At 41.6% G+C, this 22496-nt stretch overlaps 1 protein-coding gene across 4 annotated transcripts in view; it reads right to left on the bottom strand.

The window, feature by feature from the left end:
- The window catches only part of ACSS2 (acyl-CoA synthetase short chain family member 2), a 43829-nt gene that overhangs the window by 7797 nt on the left and 13536 nt on the right, over positions 1 to 22496 (bottom strand). For 2 of the 4 annotated variants that reach the window (XM_081559899.1, XM_081559901.1), the window contains exons 3-9: positions 6205 to 6296; positions 5884 to 5987; positions 5614 to 5686; positions 5259 to 5334; positions 4983 to 5097; positions 4163 to 4201; positions 80 to 217 (exon numbers count right to left, since the gene is read on the bottom strand). In XM_081559899.1, the coding sequence (XP_081416025.1) occupies positions 80 to 217; positions 4163 to 4201; positions 4983 to 5097; positions 5259 to 5334; positions 5614 to 5686; positions 5884 to 5987; positions 6205 to 6296 (637 nt within the window). The remainder of the gene's footprint in view (positions 1 to 79; positions 218 to 4162; positions 4202 to 4982; positions 5098 to 5258; positions 5335 to 5613; positions 5687 to 5883; positions 5988 to 6204; positions 6297 to 22496) is intronic. The other 2 variants (XM_081559900.1, XM_081559902.1) reach the window with 1 other exon arrangement.

The following is a 22496-nucleotide window of genomic DNA, read 5'->3' as shown; positions in this document are numbered from 1 at the left end:
TTCATGTCATTACATGCTTCCTCAGCAACTCACTTCTCACCCTTACACAGTGTATGTACACACACACACACATACTTGCCTTGGGTTTGCCTGTGGAACCACTGGTGTACAGGATGAAGAGTGGGTCTTCAGCATCACACCATTCAGGCTCACACTCATCCCCTGCCTTCTGCATGAGTTCATGCCACCACAAGTCAACCCCCTCATTCCAGGAGATCTGCAGGGGGAAGAAAATAGGAATGGGCAAGGAGGAACTGTGAATAGCACAGGCTGGGGGCAAAAGTCACCCCTACCTAGCACCTGGAGGGGCCAGGGTGGGAGTGGCAGATAGAGGTCCTGAGAGGGAGGAAAGGCCCAGTGAGGGTGGAATGGGGCAGGGAGAATAGAAACAGAACAAGAGGCTTCTTGGGTACTCCCAGCACCCTGCTCCAGAACTTCTCTCACCTGACCTCAGGCTGAGGCGGGCCCCCTCGGTTGCTCCCTTCTCACACTTCAATTCCTAGCTTAAATGTCACCTTCTTGGAAAGGCTTAACCTAAACAGCATCTGATGATAGGCTCCCAGACCCACACTCACCCCTGCTACTATTCTTTTTTTTTCTACTATTCTTTTTTTTTTTTAATCAGCTTGTGAGATTAGTTTCCCAACCAGGAATTGAACGTGGGCCCTTAGCAGTGAAAGCACAGAGTCTTAACTCTGGATGGCCAAGGAATTCCCACCCCTGCTATATATAATTCTTTATCACAGCACCTTATTTCCTTACCGCATAGCACATATTTCCAGTTATTTTATTTAGCTGTTTACTTGATTACCATCTCCCCAGATAGTGACCTCTATGAGTACAGTGGCATGTCTATCTTTCCTACCCACCCCCCTAAATCTCCATATCCTAGTAAAATGCCTAGCACTCAACAGGCACTCAGTAAAATTTTGTTGGATGAATTAATATGCATACACAGGCCTGTATACACACATATGTACTTATGGGACTAGTGGCTCATCAGCAGGGATGCAGATACCACACAATTCAGAAATGCAGAATTAGTCAGAGCCTACAGGTGAGGTGGGTACCTGACCCCAATAGTTAGTAGCAAAAGAAGTCAACAGATGTTGGTCCAAGCATCTTTTTTTGCATGTCCGGACATCATCCACATCCGGAGGTTCCTACTCCAGCTCTGCCCCTGCCCCTATACCAGTGGTACCAATGGATTTCTCATAAAGACACTTTCTTGAGGTTCCTTTCAGCAGGAAACTTTGCTTTAAGTTGGTGGAAAAGGATGAAGGTGGATTTCTCCCAGTAGAAGGATGTTCCTCTAATACTGAAGTGCCTTTCAGATCTGTCATCCTGAAATTTTTCTAAACTCTTCTTGAAACTGTTTTACTTTCTGAATTATATCACCTGTTTGCAAAACTGGTTTTAAGTCTACTCTTTGCTGAGTGAAGTTGTATTCCCTGAGTCTGTCCAAAGTTGCACTGGATTTCGATTCCCAGTTCTGCCACTTCATATATATATCTATATATGACCATAGGCAAGCCACTCTACCTCAAGTTACTCATTTTTAAAATGAGGATAGTCATTCTTGCCCTGATAGTCTCACAGGATTTTGGAAACATCAAAGGAAAACTGTATTACCTAGTAAACATCAAGCCTTGGATTGTCTGGGTGGGTAGAGAAGACTGATGAATGTCAGGAAGGTGAAAAGTTAGTTCCTCCACTGAACTCCTCTGGGAGGTGAAATAAGAGTGTGATGATGGAAACTATGTAGGTTTGGTTTAGCTATCACAAAACTGTTTCACATTCATTACCTCCTTGTTCTATAGTCCCAACTGGCAGGTAGACATGATAGTATTAGAGGAAACATCCTACTCCTCTCATTATATGGTTATATAGTAATTTATTGTGTGCATATTTGGTTTAAAAGCCCCAAAGTGTTAGACACATACCTTGATAAATTATAAAATTACCATTCTCCTTTTTCTGAACTATCTGTCTCTTACTCTGGAGAATTTGAAGTTTCTGGCACATAAGCATGACAAGTCCAGGTCAAGAGAGACACCATTAAGAAGAAAAAGAACAGAGAGAAGGTGCCCACAAGCTAGAAAACACAAAAATACACCCTACTCTTTTTTTTTTATTGGAATAGCCATATGGGTTTACACATACATTGTCACATGAATAGTTTTTTGCCCACCAGATGATCTACTTGAGATGAGGGCATTAATGTATTTAAGCAGAAGTGTGTCAATAGTGCTTTGAGCAAATGGAGCTAGTCTACAGTGCTGGTGTGGATTGTCACAGAAAAGGCACTAGGTACCTGTAAGGGCAAAGCACAGTTACATTGTGGCAATGATGGGACTCTTGTAATCTTGTAAAACTGCTTCCTTTGTGGGTGTGGGTAAGGAGGGTGGGGTGGGTACTCCAGGTGTGGAGCTGATAACCAGCACCAGGAAGCAGGGTGAGAGCAATCAGTGGCACACATGCTGGTTGTGAATTAGGCATATACCTGTGAGGGCCCAGGGCTTGGAATCAGAAAAAGATTTGAATTTTCTGAAATAGAATCAAGGAGCTGGCTGGCGTTTGTTATTGGACCAGGATAGCCTTAGGGAGGGCAGCTGCCAGGTGTGAGAGAGGAATACGAGGAAGCTCAGAGGTAATATGGTTGAAGAAGGTCCCTGCCAACTATAACAGGCCTTCCCTTGAAGATTGCTTAAGAATGAGGGATTTGGAGCTCTGCCAAGATTTCCACAGCTTTGACTACAGTTTTCAAGTCAACCAACCTGGGCTTTGTAAGCCGATTTTTATAGTCTTTTGGTTTTTGGTAACTGACTCTTTTTACCTCCAAGGAATAAAATTCCAGGAGCCTGTGGCCTGACAACCTCTGGTATTAAGAATCATAAGACTTGATTTCTTTTCTAAACTCCCTTTTAGAAATGCCAGCCTGTCTGCTATATTAGAAATAACAAAAGCTAACATTTATGGAGCAGTTACTATGTGTCGAACACCTTACCTTTATTGACAAAACCCTGTCAGGTAAGTACAACTTTATCCTTATTTTAGACATGGGGAAACTGAAGTAAAGGAGCTTAAGAAACTTGCCCAAGTTCCCATATAGCAGGTAACAGAGCCAAGATGTGAACACAAGTGGTCTGACTCCAGAGCCTATATTCTAACCACTAAGTTGTGAATCCAAGTGGTCTGACTCCAGAGCCTATATTCTAACCACTAAGTTTGTTTCCTCTTTCAAGAGAAAAGTCTTAGGTCCCTGCCTGAGTTTTCAAATGAAAACATTTTCCCCTAGGACTCAGATCTGTCTCCATCATGCTAATGAGAATAGAGAAAAGGCGTATTATATTTACCATTAGCCTAAGAGGTTGATCATAGCAGATTTAGAGTAAGACAGCCTATGAGGATGGTAAAACTCAGAAGAATAGTGGCTTTTATGTTCTGTTTTAGTATGGAAAGCAGGTTCCTTTAAAGCATGTACTATCATGTCTCCGTTACTGATAAGGGAACTGAAGTCCAGAGAGAAGGGGTGCCTCATTTACGGTCATATAGCTAAAAATTGGTCTCTGGACTCCAAACTCAGTCTCTCCCCTATACTAATCAGCTTTGAGTTCCCTATACTAATCAGCTTTGAGTCACCACTTAAGGATCTCTCTTCTTAGAATCACCCACAATATAACTTTTGTTCAATTTAGCATTTAATTATAACAGAGTTTATGTGTAGTTTGTAAATCCCAAAGTAGTTTATAAATATATTTAGGAAACTTCTTCTCTGCTGCCAACTTGATGGTGATTCCCAAGGTCAAGGTCTGCATCTCCTCTACCTGTTCCTCCTCCTGTCTCTCCTGGTTCTGCCTCAGCTAAGTGCACAGTAAAAACTTTCTGACAGGTTGCTTGGTCTTCTCTCCCACAATGGTCCTGAGAAGCACGAGTGAAATGGAATGTCTGTTGCTACTTCTCTGAGATCCATGCTCTATGCCAATTCAGAGCAATAAGCATTTGGTCTCATGACCCTTCAGAGTGACTTAGACTACCTGAGGGCAGAGAGAAGGGTGTTAGGTCTGGCAGTCACCTCAATGAGGCGAACAGGCAAAGAGCAGATGGACAAGCAAACAAGCATGCAGGAAAGCAGTGCTCAAGGCAATGCAGAGGTGGATACCTGGGGCCGGATGTGCTTGGGTTTCTCTTTCGGCTTACCCTGTTAAGAGCCCATGGAAAGGGTGGTGAGCAGGGTCCAAGGATAGGGGAGGGGGAGGGAAGGGTCAGTGTGCCCCAAACCTCTGGCTGCTTCCTTTCCCTTTGGTTCCTCTCTCACTGGTCCTCCCAGCCTCCATTTTCCTGATCCTGTTCACAGCCTCTATACATTCAGAATCCCAAATGTTGACAGGGGTCTCCAATCTTCCTAGACTAGACTGAAGTCTGTCTAGTTCTAAGACTCCTCAAAGCCTCTCAAGTCACAGAATTTCAGAAACCCTCTGTCCTTCTGGACCCTAGAGCTTTTATCCTTCATGCCCCTTAGACCTGGAGGCCACCACTGGGCTTTTCCATCAGAAGCATGTATCCAAAGCTATCAAGGGCCACGTATTGAGGGACAGATCCTGGTCTTTCCATGGTGGGACCATACAGGTAGCCCACCCCAAACCAAAGCCCAGTATTTAAGATGACTACATATAGTTACCCAGGTCAGCCCATTTCTAACCCAAGCCCAATCCCTAAAGGTCCCTGTGCCCATCAGAATACTCCAACCAACACAGCAGTCTTCCTCACAATCTCTTGTGCTCAGTTCCCAAAGCTCCCTACCTACATCCAAGGTCAAAGTCCCCTAGCTCCAGCCAGCCCTGCCAGGGAAGCCATTCCGAGGACCGCTCCTAGATCCTCAGCATTATGATAAGGAAACAAAGACGGACATCAGGAACTTCCTGGGGAGGAAGAGGGAGCCACTTGGAGCCCAGAGGAGGGCATAACAGTACCAGACTCACCTGCACATCCGGGCATGGCCTCTTAATCGGAGGAGACTGGCTGGGAGAGTCACCTGTGCCCAGCTCTGCCCGCCCCAGGTGCTTGACCACAATGCAGCATTTCACTGGGAAACCCCTGGAGGAAAGAAAAGCCTGAAGCGGTGGGCTGGTTGGCTCAAAAGAGGATTTGGCAAGACCCACCCATGTCCATCTAGGGTAGGAGGGACAAAGGAGACCTGGCACTGAGGAAATGCCCAGTCAACTCAGGGCAGTAGCCAGCAGACCAAACACACTTACTTCTCCTGACACTTCTCCAGGGCCTCGTCAGCCAGCTCCTTCAGGTTCACAAGCTTTTCCCCCCTGTAGAAGGCATCTTTGGGGAGCAACAGATATTCCAAGCCTTAGGAAGGCACCACACTTCTACCCCTTTATCCCTAGCAGGTACAATGTTCAGTCCTTCCTGGGTAGGCCTCTTGTCTCTGGCTCTTCCAGCTGATTTGAGCTGACAGAAGGTAGGCTGAGGTGGAACCAGGAGATAAAGGGTAGGCTGCCCCTACCCTTTACAATAAGCAGTCCCAAATACCAACTAGCTGATTGAAGACCAAGACTTTGAGTGCGGGAGTTTTGGGGGAGGGGTGAGAGAATTAGTCACCTGTAGTGATGAGAAGGCTGCAATTGGAATCCAGGATCCGTTCACAAAGAGAATCTGAAGAGAACCCCGCAAACTAGAAAAGGGAAGAAATACTGAGAAAAGGAGGGCAACCCAGGGATCGAGTGAACAAGAAAAGGAATAAGGAATCTATGACACAAACATTCTAAATGGCATAGTCTGGTTTTTAAGATCCTCCATCATCCAGGCTCAACCTACTTCTCTTGAGCCCTACCTCCCAACCAGGCCCCTTTCTCCAGCCCCAATTCCTACCACAATGGAGTGCAGAGCCCCAAGGCGGGCACATGCCAGCATAGCCACCACAAGCTCCGGGATCATGGGCATGTAGATGGCCACTCGGTCACCCTTGCAAATGCCTGCAGGTAAAGGACACAGATCATGGACCATGGTGGATCCCACCTGCTGCTACGTGTTCCTTCTCATCCAATTATCTGCCACCTGCCTACCTCCCCCCAGGTGACCTTTTCTGTTCCTCTGTTAGCAGATTCCTTCTTTGCCTTGTCAACTTTCCCCAAGTCCTCAGATACCCCCAGGCTGGGCTCTCCAGTCCTCTCCCTATATCCCCACACTCACCCTGTTTTCGGAGAACATTGCTGAACCGACACACTTGGACCAGAAGCTCTCGGTATGTGATCTGGGTGGTTTCCTCTGGCTCATTGCCCTCCCTGAGATGTATCAGAAAGAGCCAGTCATTAGGGAGTATGACTTCTTCCCCAAACAAACAAACAAACAAAAATAGGAACAGTCATAAAATCCATTCAGTAACACCAAGGTCGGGAAATATTCTGTGAGTGTGAGCCATCTGCCACCACACCTTGAGCTGACTGTCAGATACACTGGCCTTACAAGATATACTTTATACACAAGCTGTGTGTCACTGGAAAATGCACTGCCATCTCTGAACCTCATTTGATAAAATGGGATCATGGTCTTCTCTCTTCCATTCAAGGCATGTATTAAGGAGAAATGGTATCATGAATGTGATTCTTCCTGAGAGTGATGTCAACATTGCATTGGTGTTATTCAAAGTGAGGTCTCTAGATTACTTGTACCCAAGTCACCTAGGGAACTTGTTAAAATGTAGATTCCTGAGCCTAAACTCAGAATCACAATCACAAGGTCCAAGAATCTGCTTCTTTACCACAAGTTGGTATAAAGAATCAATAGGTAAATCTGATGCACCTTTAAAGTTGAGAATCACCACCCTCTATCAACTTCTTGCTGTTTACCGCCTCAGCCTTGCCTCCTACTCCTTTCTAGGCTTCAGCCTGGTTTCCTTCAGTCATTTCTTCATCGATTCATTTGCTTATTCAACTACTATGTGCTATATATATGAATAGAAATAAGGCACTGAGAATAAGATAAGCAAGATCCCTGACAACGTGAAGCTTATATTCCAATGATAGTACAGGAAATATATAAGTAAAAATATAACAGATAATTTAATTTCCAATTATGATAAGCATTATGAAAGATATAAAGAATGACATAATAATGACTGAGAAATTTTTTTTTTTTTTATATGAGTTTGCTAGTCTTTCTTTTTTTTTTTTTTTTTTTATAAATTTATTTATTTTACTTGGGGGCTAATTACTTTACAATATTGTAATAGTTTTTGCCATACATTGACAAGAATCAGCCATGGGTTTACATGTGTTCCCCTTCCCGAACCCCCCACCCACCTCCCTCCCCCTCCCATCCCTCTGGATCATCCCACTGCCCCGGCCCCGAGCCCTTGTCACATGCATCGAACATGGAATGGTGCTCTGTTTCACATATGACAATACACATGTCTCAATGCCATTCTCCCAGAACGTCCCACCCTCACCTTCTCCCTCAGAGTCCATAAAATTGTTAAAAAGACATCTTAAGGAACTTTCAGACTGTATACAAAGATTTAACTGTAAGAATATTCCCTTCAGTATTATTTTTCAATTCTATTATTTTTAAATAAGTAATTTGCTGCACAGTTGCACTCATCTCACACGCTAGCAAAGTAATGCTCAAAATTCTCCAAGCTAGGCTTCAATAGTACATGAACCAAGAACTTCCAGATGTTCAAGCGGATTTACAAAAGGCAAAGGAAACAGAGATAAAATTGGAACATCTGCTGGATCAAAGAAAAAGCAAGAGAATTGCAGAAAAGCATCTACTTCTGCTTTATTGACTATGCCAAAGCCTTTGACTGTGTAGATCACAACAAACTGAGGAAAATTCTTAAACAGATGGGAATACCAGACCAACTTACCTGCCTCCTGAGAAATCTGTACGCAGGTCAAGAAGCAACAGTTAGAACTGGGTGTGGAACAATGGACTGGTTTCCAAATTGGGAAAGGAGTACATCAAGGCTGTATAATGTCACCCTGCTTATTTAACTTATATGCAGAGTACATCATGAGAAATGCTGGGCTGGAAGAAGCACAAGCTGGAATCAAGATTGCCAGGAGAAATATCAATAACCTCAGATACACAGATGACACCACCCTTATGGCAGAAAGCAAAGAAGAACTAAAGAGCCTCTTGATGAAAGTGAAAGAGGAGAGTGAAAAAGTTGGCTTAAAACTCAACATTCAGAAAACTAAGATCATGGCATCCAGTCCCATCACTTCATGGAAATTGATGGGGAAACAATGGAAACAGTGACACACTTTATCTTTTGGGGCTCCAAAATCACTGCAGATGGTGACTGCAGCCATAAAATTAAAAGACACTTGCTCCTTGAAAGAAAAGCTATGACCAATCTAGACAGCATATTAAAAAGCAGAGACATTGCTTTGCCGACAAGGTCTGTCTAGTCAAAGCTATTGTTTTTCCAGTAGTCATGTGTGGATGTGAGAGTTGGACCATAAAGAAAGCTGAGCACCAAAGAATTGATGCTTTTGAACTGTGGTGTTGGAGAAGACTCTTGAGAGTCCCTTGGACTGCAAGGAGATCAAACCAGTTAATCCTGAAGGAAATCAGTCCTGAATGTTCATTGGAAGGACTGATGCTGAAGCTGAAACTCCAATACTTTGGCCACCTGATACAAAGAGCTGACTCATTTGAAAAGACCCTGATGCTGGGAAAGATTGAGGGCAGGAGGAGAAGGGGATGACAGAGAATGAGATAGTTGGATGGCATCACCGACTCAATAGACATGAGTTTGAGCATACTCCGGGAGTTGGTGATGGACAGGGAAGCCTGGTGAGCTGCAGTCCATGGGGTCACAAAGAGTCGGACACAACTGAGCAACTGAACTGAACTGAACATAAAAATATACGTAAATTTTTAAAATGAATTTGAAAATTGGATTTTAATGCTGTTCAGAAGAGAAATAAATACTTCACAGTCCCCAAACAAGCATAGAATGGGGAGGTGGGAAAGAACTGCTTTAAGCACAGGACAGGCCTATTAGACAAGCATATAAACATGCTTCTATGTTTATATACTCTCTTTTTTTTTCCTATACAAATGGTGGCACACAATACGCATTTTTCTGTATCTTGTTTTTTATTGAATATAATATGCATTCAATAAACTGCACAAATCTTAAATATAGAACTTGATCATCTTCCTTAATTTTTAAATTTAACAATATATCTTGATATCATTTTCCATCAAGACTTAAAGTGCTATGTCATTTTCTTTGTCATATGCATAATGTTCCACTATTTGTGTGTGCCATAATTTATTTAACAAATAAATATTTCAATGAGTATCTTTATTAATATGTCATTTACTCACTTGAAAATATATGTGTATGATGAATTACTAGAAGTGAAATTGTTGGGTCAAAGATATGGACATTTTAAATACTGATAAATACTAGAGGATAAGTTCTTTAAGTAGGATGGTCAGGGAAGGCCTCTCTCTGGATAGGTGACATTTGAGCTAAGACCTGAGCAATGAGAGTAGGCAAATGTATGAGTTCTTGAGAAGAGTATCCCGGGCAAAGAGAACATCAAAATTTGGAAGAACGATGAGGTAGTAAAGAGCTTGGCCTATTCAAAGAACAGAAAGGAAGCTAACATGGCTGCAGCATAGTGAACAAGATGGAGAGTAAGAATCAGAAGTAGGCAGCAGCCAGATCACATAGGGCTTTGTAGGCATGGTAAGAAATTTGAATTTTATTCTAAGGAGATTCTTCCTGGCTTCCCTTATACACAAAGTGCCACTTCCACAATCTTAATCAGACCAATGCCCCAGCTCAGAATGCCTTCCCACCTCCTTTGGGCAGCACCGCGTAGCCCTCCATAAAGGTCACTGTGCTCCCTCTCCTTCCTTACCACCCAGAGAACTTATGAAGGAGGTAACTAAAACCCAGAGAGAGGCAGTAGCTTGGTCAAGGTCACAATAATAAGTCGGCAGAGCCAAGAATAGATCCTCAGGTCTTCTGACTTCAAGTCAGGACTCTTTCTCCTCACAGTGTGAAGGACAAGGACTAGCAGGGAAGCCAGGTCTTTGGCAATTTCATGGAAGATTATCAGCTTCTTTCCAGCTCCTGGCTCAATAAGTTAGTTACTATCCTCTCATTGGCTTCGCCTTCCTAGAGCTGAGAGGAGAAAAGCACAGAGAGCTGTCTAAAGTGGGAAGGAACTAGGAGAGAGGAAGCTGGCAAATGGCCCTGAAAGCTGGATGCAAAAAAAGTCACTTCCTTATTTGGCTCACTGACAAGTGGCACATGGGAACATCTCTAGTTACAGCTAAATGCTGACGTATACCTCACATCCATGCACACGTGTCCCCATACGTATGCTGACCTGTGTACCCCTGCATACATAAAAACATGTATACTAATATAAAAAACATTGCAGACATAGGAACTGCTCATTTGCACACATAGGAACAAATAGCATTAATATATGGATGTAGGACTTGAACATGGGCCCATCTGCAAGTATATGCACCACACACTTATGTATCTACCTATGTGTACCCTCCAGAAACTCTCTATCATGTTATTCTGTTTTGTTTTCTTTGTGGAACTTTCTATGATTTGAAATTAGCTCATGTATTTTATTCACTTGTGTATTATCTGTATCTTTCACTGGAATATAAACTCCATGATAACAATGACCTTGTCTGTCTTGTTCATTGCTACATCTCTAGCAATGAGATTCGATACCTAGAATAGAGTTTGGTACATAGAAGGTGCACAGGCACAGATAAGAACAAACCTATACAAGAATACGAGAACAGAGTACTTGAGACCGCTTCCAGTTCCACACACACACAGAATGTACATCTCTCTCCCTGGTTCTGTGCTCAAGTTATACATTATTGATGTAGGCACCTTACTCCTTCCAGTATCTTCTTTCTCTGACATACACACCCGGCTGGGGCTCCTGGCTGGTTGGGAGAAGGGAGGGAGCACGCGCGCATGCGCACGCACACACACACACACACACACACACACACACACACACACACACACACACACACACACACACACACACACACACACACACACACACACACACACACACACACACACACACACACACACACACACACGTAATATTACTCAGCCATAAGAAAAGAGTGAAACCTTGCCATGTGTGATAATATAGATGGACTTAGAGGGTATTATGGAGAAGGCAATGACACCCCACTCCAGTACTCTTGCCTGGAAAATCCCATGGACCGAGGAGCCTGGTAGGCTGCAGTCCATGGGGTCGCTAAGAGTCGGACACGACTGAACGACTTCACTTTCACTTTTCACCTTCATGCATTGGAGAAGGAAATGGCAACCCATTCCAGTGTTCTTGCCTGGAGAATCCCAGGGACGGGGGAGCCTGGTGGGCTGCCGTCTATGGGGTCGCACAGAGTCGGACACAACTGAAGCGACTTAGCAGCAGCAGCAGGGACTGGAAAACTTGAGAATACATGCTCTGGAAAGAGGAGGCATCTAGCACTTAAACGTAGTGCCTATTAACTTCTGCCCTCTGGGAATAAGGTCTCAATACTGCCCAATTTTTCAGTTTTTCAAGAGAGACCTGGAATCTGTTTCTGAATTTTTAAGTGATGCAATTAACTTTAAATTGAAACACTGTGGTCAAAAACAAACCTATTGAGAGATTTAGCTGATGGGCTACAGATTGGGAACCCTTGGAGCAGACCCAGCTACTTCCCTTTTACCTGGAAGCCATATGGTATGGGACAGCTCAAGGTATATAATCTTTTTTTTAAGGAAAACTTCTACAGCAAGCTTATCCTTACACTCTCCATATTTACTTTTATCTATTACTGATGCAAAATATATTCAGAATTAGACTACTTCCCTTCCCATCTACTGCCATCACAGTCCAAAGTCACCATTAAGTATGTCAGCTCATGTCATTCTTCTGATCAAAATGTTCAGATGTCATCCCATATCATTTTGAGTAGAAGTCCTCACACTGACCTGCTACATGATCTATTCCCTCATTACCTCTCTGTCCTCAAATACTCCCATTCTCTCTTCCTCTCCCTACCTCTCTGCTCCAGCCACATAGCCTCTTTACTGTTTGGCAACGCCTATCACACTTAACCTCAGAACTTTTGCCCTCCCCTTGAGTATTCTTCCCCCAGAGAGCCACATGACTTATTCCCTATCTTTTGAGTTATTGCTCAAATGTTGGCTTCTCAGCGAGGTCATCCTTGAGCACGCCATATAAAAAAGCACTTGTCCACCCCGAGTCCCAGATACTCCAAGGTAACATCTTCCAGAAAGTCTTCCCTAATTTCTCTTTTTCCTTACCTACCTCAAAGTGGAAAATTCTTTCTTCCTTCCAAGTCCCTTTATCTCACTTTCCTTGTGATCTATTGGTTCTACCTTGTATTACATTTATTGGGGCCTTATTGTTCCCATTATACCCTGGGCTCTTGAAGGGAAGGAACTGTGTCTTCTTCCTTTCTGTCTTCTCAAAGCACAGTTGGCACAGTAAGTACTTAAGGTTCACGGTCAAATCAGTGAAAAACTTATAACTAATTAATGACAAGGGAAGACTGGAGCTCTTTCTCTTTGTATGAGGATAGTCATTGAATTGGAGATTTTAGGTCCCTAAACTAGCAGAAAAGTAAAGCACAAGATAGGAGGAAAGAGCTGAGCCAAAAAAAAAAAAATATATGGGGAAAACTGGGTTCCTCACAGAAGGATCAGAAGGCAGGGTCTAACCTAGTGAGTTAGGTCTTCCAGAGGAGAAGTACCCAGATGAGAGGAGTCAAAACTGTTATCAAAGGAAGACTGGACTTATCTGTTTAGCCTGGAAGTGAGAATATAATGAAAAATCTGATAGTAAGTCTCAAATACCTGTGTCTCTGTTGCTGCCACCCTAGTACAAGCCACCTTCATGTCTTGCCTGGATGACCACAGTGACCCCACACTGACCTCCCACTACACTCCTGCCCCCTTCCAATCTATACATAAACCAAAATGATCTGTTATAAACACAAACCAGGCTACAGTATCTTCTCCAACTCATTATGTGCCATTGTTCCATTCTGCTTACCAGACTCCAAACACATTAGCCTTCTGACAGAGAGAACATGCCATGGTCTTTTACTGTCTTTCCTGAACTCTTCGAATGGTTTGCTCTACCTCATATTTCAGATCTCAGTTTAACTGTCACTTCCCTAGTGAAGCTTTCCATGACCAGCATCAGTCCCTCCTGATATTCTTCATCACAAAATTGTTTATTTTTTATAGCATTTTTCTCAAGTTGTAATTGTCTTATTTACTGTTTTTTGGGTTTTTTTGCTAATTGTCTGTCTCGCCTTCTAGACTATAAGCTTTCTGAAGGCAGAGACTATATTAGTCTTGTTCACTACTGAATCCCCAACACCTTGAAAAGAACCTTGTATATAATAGGTGCTCAATAAATACTTTCTGAATGAATGAATGAACCTGAAGGATTATTATGGGAAAGAAACAAATTAGTATTTTGTAACTATAATTGGAAGAGCTAGGTCAGTTGGGAGAGTGCAATATAAGGAAAGCCTTTCCAAATGTCAGGCTTCCGTGGTGGCTCGGATGGTAAAGAATCTGTCTGCAATGAGGGAGATGCAGATTCGATCCCTGAGTCAGGAAGATCCCCTGAGGAAGGGAATTGCTACCCCTCCATTCTTGCCTGGAGAATTCCACAGACAGAGTTGCCTGGCGGGCTATAGTCCATGGGGTTGCAAAGAGTCGGACACAATTGGGTGATTAACACTTTTTCTAAATGCCAGAGTTGTCCAGAAGCGTAGGATTGTGCAGGTTGGTACAGAGAAACCCTGTCATCTATTTGATCATTCTCGAGGGAGTGAGGTCCTTGGAATTTTCATTTTATAAGCAACCCATGTGATTCATGTTCAGTGAACTTTCAGATGACCTTTAAGACCCTTCCAGTTTTGAGATTCTTTGATTTGGGAAAATTAAGAAATAATGTGTTCTATGATCCATGAAGAACTGCACAAATGTAAAGCACTTAGATGTAAGTATACCCTCAAGTCACTTTCCCATTCACTAAGGGAGTGGGGTGTGGGAGTAACATAGCTTGACCCATTAGCAGCTTAATGTTCCCTCTGGATACTCCTGGCTGAACAAGGAAAAGGGCTGGAGGAGGAGGTGGAAGGAGGCAAATTCCAAAGACTGAATCATAAATCACTTAGAATGCCAGACGAAGATAGGGCTTTTAATGTTCACCATCCTTATTCACAGATGAGAAACCAAATGCACAGATGGGAAGTGATGGCCTGGAGCTTACTTAGCACTTAGCAGCACTATTATTGTAAAGCAGAGCTATCCAATATGGTAGCCACAAGCCACATATAGCTACTGAACACTTAAAATGTTGTGAGGGAACTGAATTTTTAATTTAATTTAATCTATTTTAAATATTAACAGTCACCTGTGGCTAGCTCTAGAGTCTATATGCCTCAAGGCATACTCCTGCTAAATGAAATGGCCTACAAAAGGGGAGTGATGTTTCCAAAACCCAGGATTAGCAGAAAGAAGAAAATCAAAGTGCAGGAGTCCTGAGAACTGTGGGGTTAAAGTCCACCAAGCGTGGATTTTAATAAAACTATAATAACCCAAGAGAGCTGAAAACATACATCCATACAAAAACTTGTACACAAAGATGCATAGCAGCATCATTCATGATGTCAAAAAGTGAAAACAAGCCAAGTATAAATCAACTGAAAAATGGATAAATAAAATGTGGTATATCCATACAATAGAGTATTATTTTGTATAAAAAGGAATAAAGTACTGACACATGCTACAACATGGATGAACCTTGAAAAGATTACGCTAAGTGAAAGAAGCTAGACACAAAAGGTTACATATTGTATGATTTATTCATATGAACTGTCCAGAATAGCAAAATCATAGAGACAAAAAATAGATTAGTGATTGCCTAGGCCTGAGGCAAGGAAAGTTGGAAGAAAATGAAGAGTGATTGCTAATGAGTATAGGGTTTCTTTTCGGGGTGGTGAAAATGTTCTAAAATAGATTGTGATGATGTTTGTACAACTCTGTGAATATGCCCAAAATCACTGAGGTGTGCTTTCAATGGGCAAATTGTATGTTATGACTTATATCTCAAATTTAAAAAATTTATTGCAATTCTGACTGGAACTGCAATAAGCACACAGAATAATTTGGAAAAAATAGACATCTTTACAAATCTTTCTTTCCTGAAAGATTGTACCTTAGCACTATTCATTCATTCATACTGTTCATTCATTCATACTGTCTCTATTTACCTAAAGACTTGGCATTTATTTATTTTATTTTTAGCATTATAGTCATAGTATATACCTGTTTCCCTCACTGGATTGTGAGTTTCTTAAAGGCAGACAGAATATCTTTTTATCTGTTTCCTCCTCAGTGCCTAGCATAAAGTTTGACACACAGTAGGCACTTAATACATAACTGTGAAATGAGTGGATAAAAGAATGAATGAATAAACTTCTCTGCTTACATGATCAGCTGGATCTAGGCTGATCAGAGTGAGGAAACATGGAAGGAAAGAGGGGATTATAGAGGATACAAATGAAGAAGACAGATGCTAAACAGGCAGGGGGAAATGGTAGACAGAGAGGAAAAGTTTAAAACTTGTAGAATGGGATTTGGAAACTTATCTAGAAAAGTTTCTTGAGCCCCTACAATGGACTCAATCCTGGACTCTGTGCCATGAAAGAGACTGGAAGAAGCCCCTGAATATGAGGTTCAGGCTATGGGACACATGCTTTGCAATCTGAGCTATTAATACACCCTGTCCTCCTGCCAGCTATTTTTAGGCCTTGAGCCACAGACCTTGTGCCTGTTCCCCTTGGCCAAAGTGGCTTTGGTGTCAGTTGGCTTCTACACATCTTCTCTGTTGAGAAGGCAGTCCTGGGCTAGTATAGAAGGTAACCTTTCTACCAATGCCTGCATGCCTTCTTACAGGAGGAAAATCATACTCATTCCTATTATCCAGTTGTTCCTACCATGCTAGTCTTCCCCAAAATACATGAATGAGGGCAGCTCTCTCAGCTCCTTTATTACCACTGTACTTGGAATGCTGCCTTAGACAAGAATACACCTAGATTAGAAAAAGCAAGTGGAAAGAACAGCCAGGGACAACATACTACATGTACATTAAGTCTCTCAAGTATAACAGACACATACAAAAATATTCATGTCAATAGTTCTTTGCTATTTAGGTAGATATCATAGCTTAAATCAGTAGTTTTTAAGGTATAGAACTCTATTCCTATGGGTACCTGAGCAGGAAAAGTTTTAAGAGAGTAAGTGTCCAGAGTTTCAACTTTCATATGTACTCTTTCCTAACAGTAATCTAAGTTGGTTTTCCTCTCCCACTTTACAAAAAAATGCCATGTCTCTCTTTTATCCCAAACTTTATTATGCCTACACAATGCTGAGGTTTAAAAAAAAAGCCAAACCTCTAGAGTGCCAAAGGGACAATTTGAGAATGCACAAATTCAGAGAGAGAGCCCCAGGGAAGCAAATCAGAGAGCTTCTATAAGAAATCAATATTGAAAGGAGTAACATGTTGACAGAACTGTCTGTGCAAATTAGATTATATGGTGAACATTAACTATAAATTATATGAGCTAGATGTGCAGTTTCAAGATTTTGAAAAAGATATATAACATATATATATATACATACAATAAAACATGCTGGAAATTAGATTCTTTGCAGTTATTTAATCTTTTGATAAAAAGATTAAATCTGAACTTTAAAATGTATGAAGAGTTACATATCAAAATTCTTCTGGGTATTAGATCACTAACATAAATAATAACTTTTCAAAGATATCCTGCCACTGCCCACCACATCAAAAACATGTGAGGAACTTTTAAAAATACAAATCAGAAGCCTTACCTCTGAAAATTCTGATTCAATAGACTGGGTGGGATCCAGGAATCTGGATTATTAACAATATCCTCAGGTAAATATTTGGGTCACCAGACCTAGATTACTGTTCACCTCTAATTCAATGTATGAATTTGCACAATAGTACCCTTACTTCATACGATTTTAAATTGGCAACTCTTTGGAAGTCCTTGCTGAAAAATTCATAATTTAAAAAAAAAAATCTCAATCATTAGTATAAAATGAAAGATCAGCCAATTCAATTTAGACCCTTAAGCTGTATTTTGTAGCCTATAAGATTGAAATGATAAAATGTCAAGGCCATGAAAATGCAGAAAAGACTAAGGGACTATTCTAGATTGAAGGAGACTAAAAAGACACGACAACTGCACTTCATGTGTGATTCTGAACTAGATCCTTCTGCCATTAAGGACATTATTAGTACAATTGGCAAAACTTCCGTGGAGTCTGAAGATTGATGATAATGGTGTATCAGTATTGATTTCCTGATTTTGATAGCTGTATTATAGTTATATAGGAGAAAGTCTTTGTTGGGAATGCACACTATTCAAGGTCTGCATCTTACTTTCAAATGGTTCAAGAAAAGAGCTATTTGTATTATACGTGCAATTTTCCCTTTTCTGTTTTTTTTTTTTTCTTTAAGTGTTGATTCTGTTTTATTATCTGACTAGAAAATTAGACAATCCACCAGTCCAGGTGGCAATGGACGAGCTTAAACTTGCTCGTTATTGCCAGGTCCAGCCCCACCTTGGCCTTTCTTTTTCTTCCTCTTCATGAGGCCTCCTGGTAAGGAAAACAGGGGAAAAAGACAGATATCCTCCTGGGAGGCCTGCTATTCCCAGACAATGAAGGATTCTATGTTCACTACCTGCTTGCAGACTCTGATATGGAGCTGGCAGATCAGCACTCAGGTGAGGTGGATGGACTCAGACAAGGCAAGCATGAAGACCTCTCCAAAAAACCCTTGACTGTCAGGCCCAGGTAATCCAGCTTTACCTTGCCCTTGTGCAGCCCCTGGATACAGATGAGTCACTGCAGCAAGGTGTTGCTTTCAAATAGGTGTGCGGCAGCAGCTCTCAACCAGAGTAAAGTTGACCCTCCAGATTCCACGTGTGTTCAGAGCTCCAGATTTGCTGATTAACTTCAGCTCTTGGTTGAAGTGGAATTTAAAGGGTTATCAACAGGGTCACATTTTGCTACAGACCCAGCACCAGGCCACTGGCCTGTCAGCTCCACATTCCTGCCTCTGCTTAAATACAGGCCCTGGTAACTAAGAAAAAGCTGTACTTGTAACTTTTCTATAAGTTTAAGAATGTTTCAAAACTTTAAAGATTAATAATATAGGCTAGAGATGGGTCATACATATATAGGGCCACAAATGTTGAGTTTAAATTTTATTCTGTAGGTAAAGAAGAGTCGGAGAGGTTCCTAGACTAAAGGCTCTTCCCCTACTTCAAAACTTTTTACCTACTAAATTCCCAAGCCACAGAGGACTAGAAATGGATGACCTTCGCCAGAGTGGCCACCCAACGATCAGTGCCTTCTGTTTGCCAAATTACGAAAGTAAGGGAATAAGAAGCTATTCCTCACTTCCATATTTGAGAGATCTAAACCACCCACCATATCAGGCCAATATTGGGAAACAGGGACCAAGGGGAACAAGAAAATGCAGAAGTAGGAAATTAACAAAAAGGATGCAAAGAAATAACTTAAGCATGATCAATCATGAACTCCTTCCTAGAAATCGTGGATTCTGAGCCAAGTTTGAGAAAAGAGGCTATGCTCATCAGAGAAAAGAAGGACGTTTTGGAAAGGACAGAAAAGTCATGTGTGGCTGCCAGTCCTGAATCCTTCTGCCTAACAATACCCTTAGATGTGTGTAATATGTGCGAGTATTAGCACCACTTCATAATAACACACCTTTTTGGTGTGTTTTCTTGTCTTTCATCTCAGCTAATCCTTGTAGCAATTTTTTGAATCTGGCAGGACAAGATTTGGTATTCCCATTTGAAAAGTCAGGAAACTGAGGCTCAGAAGGGTGTCATCACTTGCCAAAGGTCATAAAGCAATGGTTAGCACCTCTGCCTGCAGATCCTTGAATAGGCTTGGGAGGGTGGGTTATTTTTGTTTTGTTTTTTTAATATATACACGATCAAGAGAGTGATCTTTTCAAAGTGTAACTCTTAATATGTCATATCCCTACTTGAAATTCCTTATTGGCTACCTAACACATGTCACAGCTGCAATTTTACAGCTGTGTATGAACACAAATTTCTGATCCTTCTTCAAAGCTTTTCCTCCTGGTTTCTTCTCCAACTCAACTAATGGAAATTATATTTTTCCAGTGCTCAGACAAAAAAAAAACCTTTATTTCTTGACTCTATTCTCTTATACCCCCACATCAAGTTCATCAGCAAATTCTGTTGGTTCTCTCTGCCTTCAAAATATTGACAAATTCCAAAATCTGAGAAATTCCCTGATGCTCTCAATGTTGAGGTCCTGGGTTCAATCCCTGGTCTCAGGGAACTAAGATCCCATAAGCCTCACAGCATGGCAAAAAAAAAAAAAAAAAAACTTTCAAATTCTGACCACTTTTCACAGCTTCTACTGTTATCTCTATTATCATATCCTATCTCAATTGCTGTCATGCCCCCTTACTAGTTCCCTTGCTATTGCCCTGTGCCTCCCACCCACTATTCTCAAGGTAGTATGCAGACTATGTGCCATGCTGTGCTAAGTCACTTCAGTTGTGTCCAACTCTTTGTGACCCTCTGGACTGTAGCCCACCAGGCTCCTCTGTCCATGGGATTCTCCAGGCAAGAATACTGGAATGGGTTGCCATGCCCTCCTCCAAGGGATCTTCCCAACCCAGGAATCAAACCCACATCTCTTACATCTCCTGCATTGGCAGCTGGGTTCTTTACCTCTAGCACCACCTGGGAAGTCCCATGCAGACTATATATAGTAGATATTCAGTTTTGAAAAATTGTTTAATGAATGGATGAATGAGAACATCTCAGCTAAGAAAAGGATTTTACTTCCTTGAGGTTTGCCCTTTAATGTGTTTAGCCTTATAAATTATCATTATAAATTGTGGTCAACATTTCTTAAGCCAATCCTAAACCATCTAAGTAAACTACTGGCTAAATAAGCGACAGACAGTCAAAGGAGCTAGGTCTGTGAAAGCAGAAGCATAGTGTCTATAACAAAGAATGTAAGTGTTCTGTCTAGAACAAGTTCAACTGCTATGTGATCTGGCCAAGTCACTTCCACTCTGAGCCTTAAGTTCCTCATCTGTCAAGTGTTGCTGTGAACCATACCCAGGTTCAAAAAACAAGGGAACAATTATACACGTACAATGCAGACGAGACATAGTTTATTATTAGAATAAATAGAAAAGTCTTAGGCATTATGAGAGACTGAGTGGTAGAGTATGGCTGTCAATGGGTCTAATGTGATCTTAGCTATGTAAGGTCAGAGCAAAGAATGGTAATAATTCCCTGTCCAAGGCATACCATAGGTAGAGTACTTAATAAGCGATACTGGCCAACTAGAGAATGTCTACAGGAAACCAACATGCACGATAGAGTTGTTCCAGAAACTATACTATACGAGGAACTTGGGAATGTGGACTCAGGATTACCTCATCCATAAAACAAGGGCACTGACTAGATCAGGGGTTTCCAAACTGAGTTTTGCAAATCCCCAGAGGTTCCACACACATATCTCACAGGGACCACAATGACAAAGTAAAGAAACCAACAGAATGTGGCTCTTGTCCTTCAATCTATGTTTCAACCAGATCAGCTCTGCTCTTTCTTGTTTTAGGAATGAGGCTTTGGCATAATCATAAAAATAGCTAACATATTGTTTGCCAAGCACTAAGCTTTTTATTTGCCAGGAGAAATATCAATAACCTCAGATATGCAGATGATACACCTTTATAGCAGAAAGCAAAGAGGAACTAAAGAGCCTCTTGATGAAAGTGAAAGAGGAGAGTGAAAAAGCTGGCTTAAAACTCAACATTCAAAAAACTAAGATCATGGTATCTGGTCCCATCACTTCATGGCAAGTAGATGGGGAAACAATGGAAGGCATCTTCAAGACATCTTCTAGATTTAGATTCCTACGTTCAGCCTGGCAAAGGGATATAATAACTGCCCTCAAATACCTGAAGAGATGTCTCATGGAAAAAAGAATGGGATTATTCTATGTGACCCCAGAACATAGGATTAAGACTGTGGGAAGAGCATAAGTAGGGATAAAGTTATAGGGAGGGAATATATCTAAGAATTTTGTAACAGAGGTGCCTAACAATGTGATAGGTATTGTGTGAACTCTGTGGTCTTGGTAGTGTTCCAGAATCAGAATGATCACTTATGAGAATTGTTGGGAATGAAGATTCAGGAGCTACAACTCCTGCTTTGTACAGGAAGTGGACCTCAAAGGTCTGGGAGTCTCAAATTCTCATAAAGGTTCAAAGTATTATTATCAAACACTAAGTATCATTACCAGTGACCAACCTGTTTCATACCAAATCCAGGAAAAGGCAGACAACTCTAAGCCTTCTGTATTTACTGTTGTAAATGTGAGGCTACCTGTGCCCCTACCGAACTACCAGCTCTCATCAAAGACAAGAGGCCAGTACTGAGTTCCTCCCCTTTCCCCAGCTTTCCTCCTTGCTGCCCTGCCATTGCAGTTCCCTAGATTTGTGATAGAAATTCTGAAGGTCAGTGACAGAAGTAACTTTAGCAAGTATCCTGTTTACCTCTGTTTATAGTGAGACTAAGAAGGCTCAGAAAAAGGGCATTATCTAAAGTCAGTCTCTTCATTAAATATTTACTCAATACAAGTGTATAAGAAGTCAGTTCAGACACAAACACAGGTAGCTGATGTGGCTCAGGACACTGTGTCAGGCCTCAAGACAGTCTACATTTATTACACGCTTATTATTACATATGTTAGTACAATATTCTATTATTATTATACATGTTATTCAGATCCCACCTACTTCCAAAAAGTGACTAATGTCTTGGACAGCACAGCCTACTTGTTTTCATTTTCACCACTTGCTGCTCTTTAAGGCATCACCAGTCATAAAACTCAGGAAGAAGTAAGAGAAGAAAATTAACCATCCACCTTAAACATGAAATCCTCCTGCCCTTCTCCACAATCTGCCCATCTGATTCAAGTGGAGAAAGACTGTTCCCAGTATAGTTATTTCCCCACATATCTCCCATTAGCTTAAAGTATTTGTGCTAAAGTGTTCATGTTACCTGGCAAGGGGAGTAGACTCTTTCCTCAGCCTCTTCACCCTAAACCTTCTAAAATCTTCCTTTTCTTCACCGTATCAACAGAAGACCAGCCTGCCTCTGAGTCACTGTAGAGCCACTACAGGTTGCAATAGAACTTCTAAGAACCACTTCCTCTTCAAACAATCATATAATCCTGAGACATCAGTGCAGGAAGGGACATTGCAGAGTATCAGTAGTTCACCTCCCATCATTCCCACAAAGGG

The sequence above is a fragment of the Giraffa tippelskirchi genome, chromosome 13, assembly GCF_054371585.1.
Source record: "Giraffa tippelskirchi isolate mGirTip1 chromosome 13, T2T-mGirTip1v1.2.pri, whole genome shotgun sequence".
In the NCBI taxonomy this organism is placed as follows: domain Eukaryota; kingdom Metazoa; phylum Chordata; class Mammalia; order Artiodactyla; family Giraffidae; genus Giraffa; species Giraffa tippelskirchi.
This window is presented reverse-complemented; position numbering and strand designations above follow the sequence as displayed.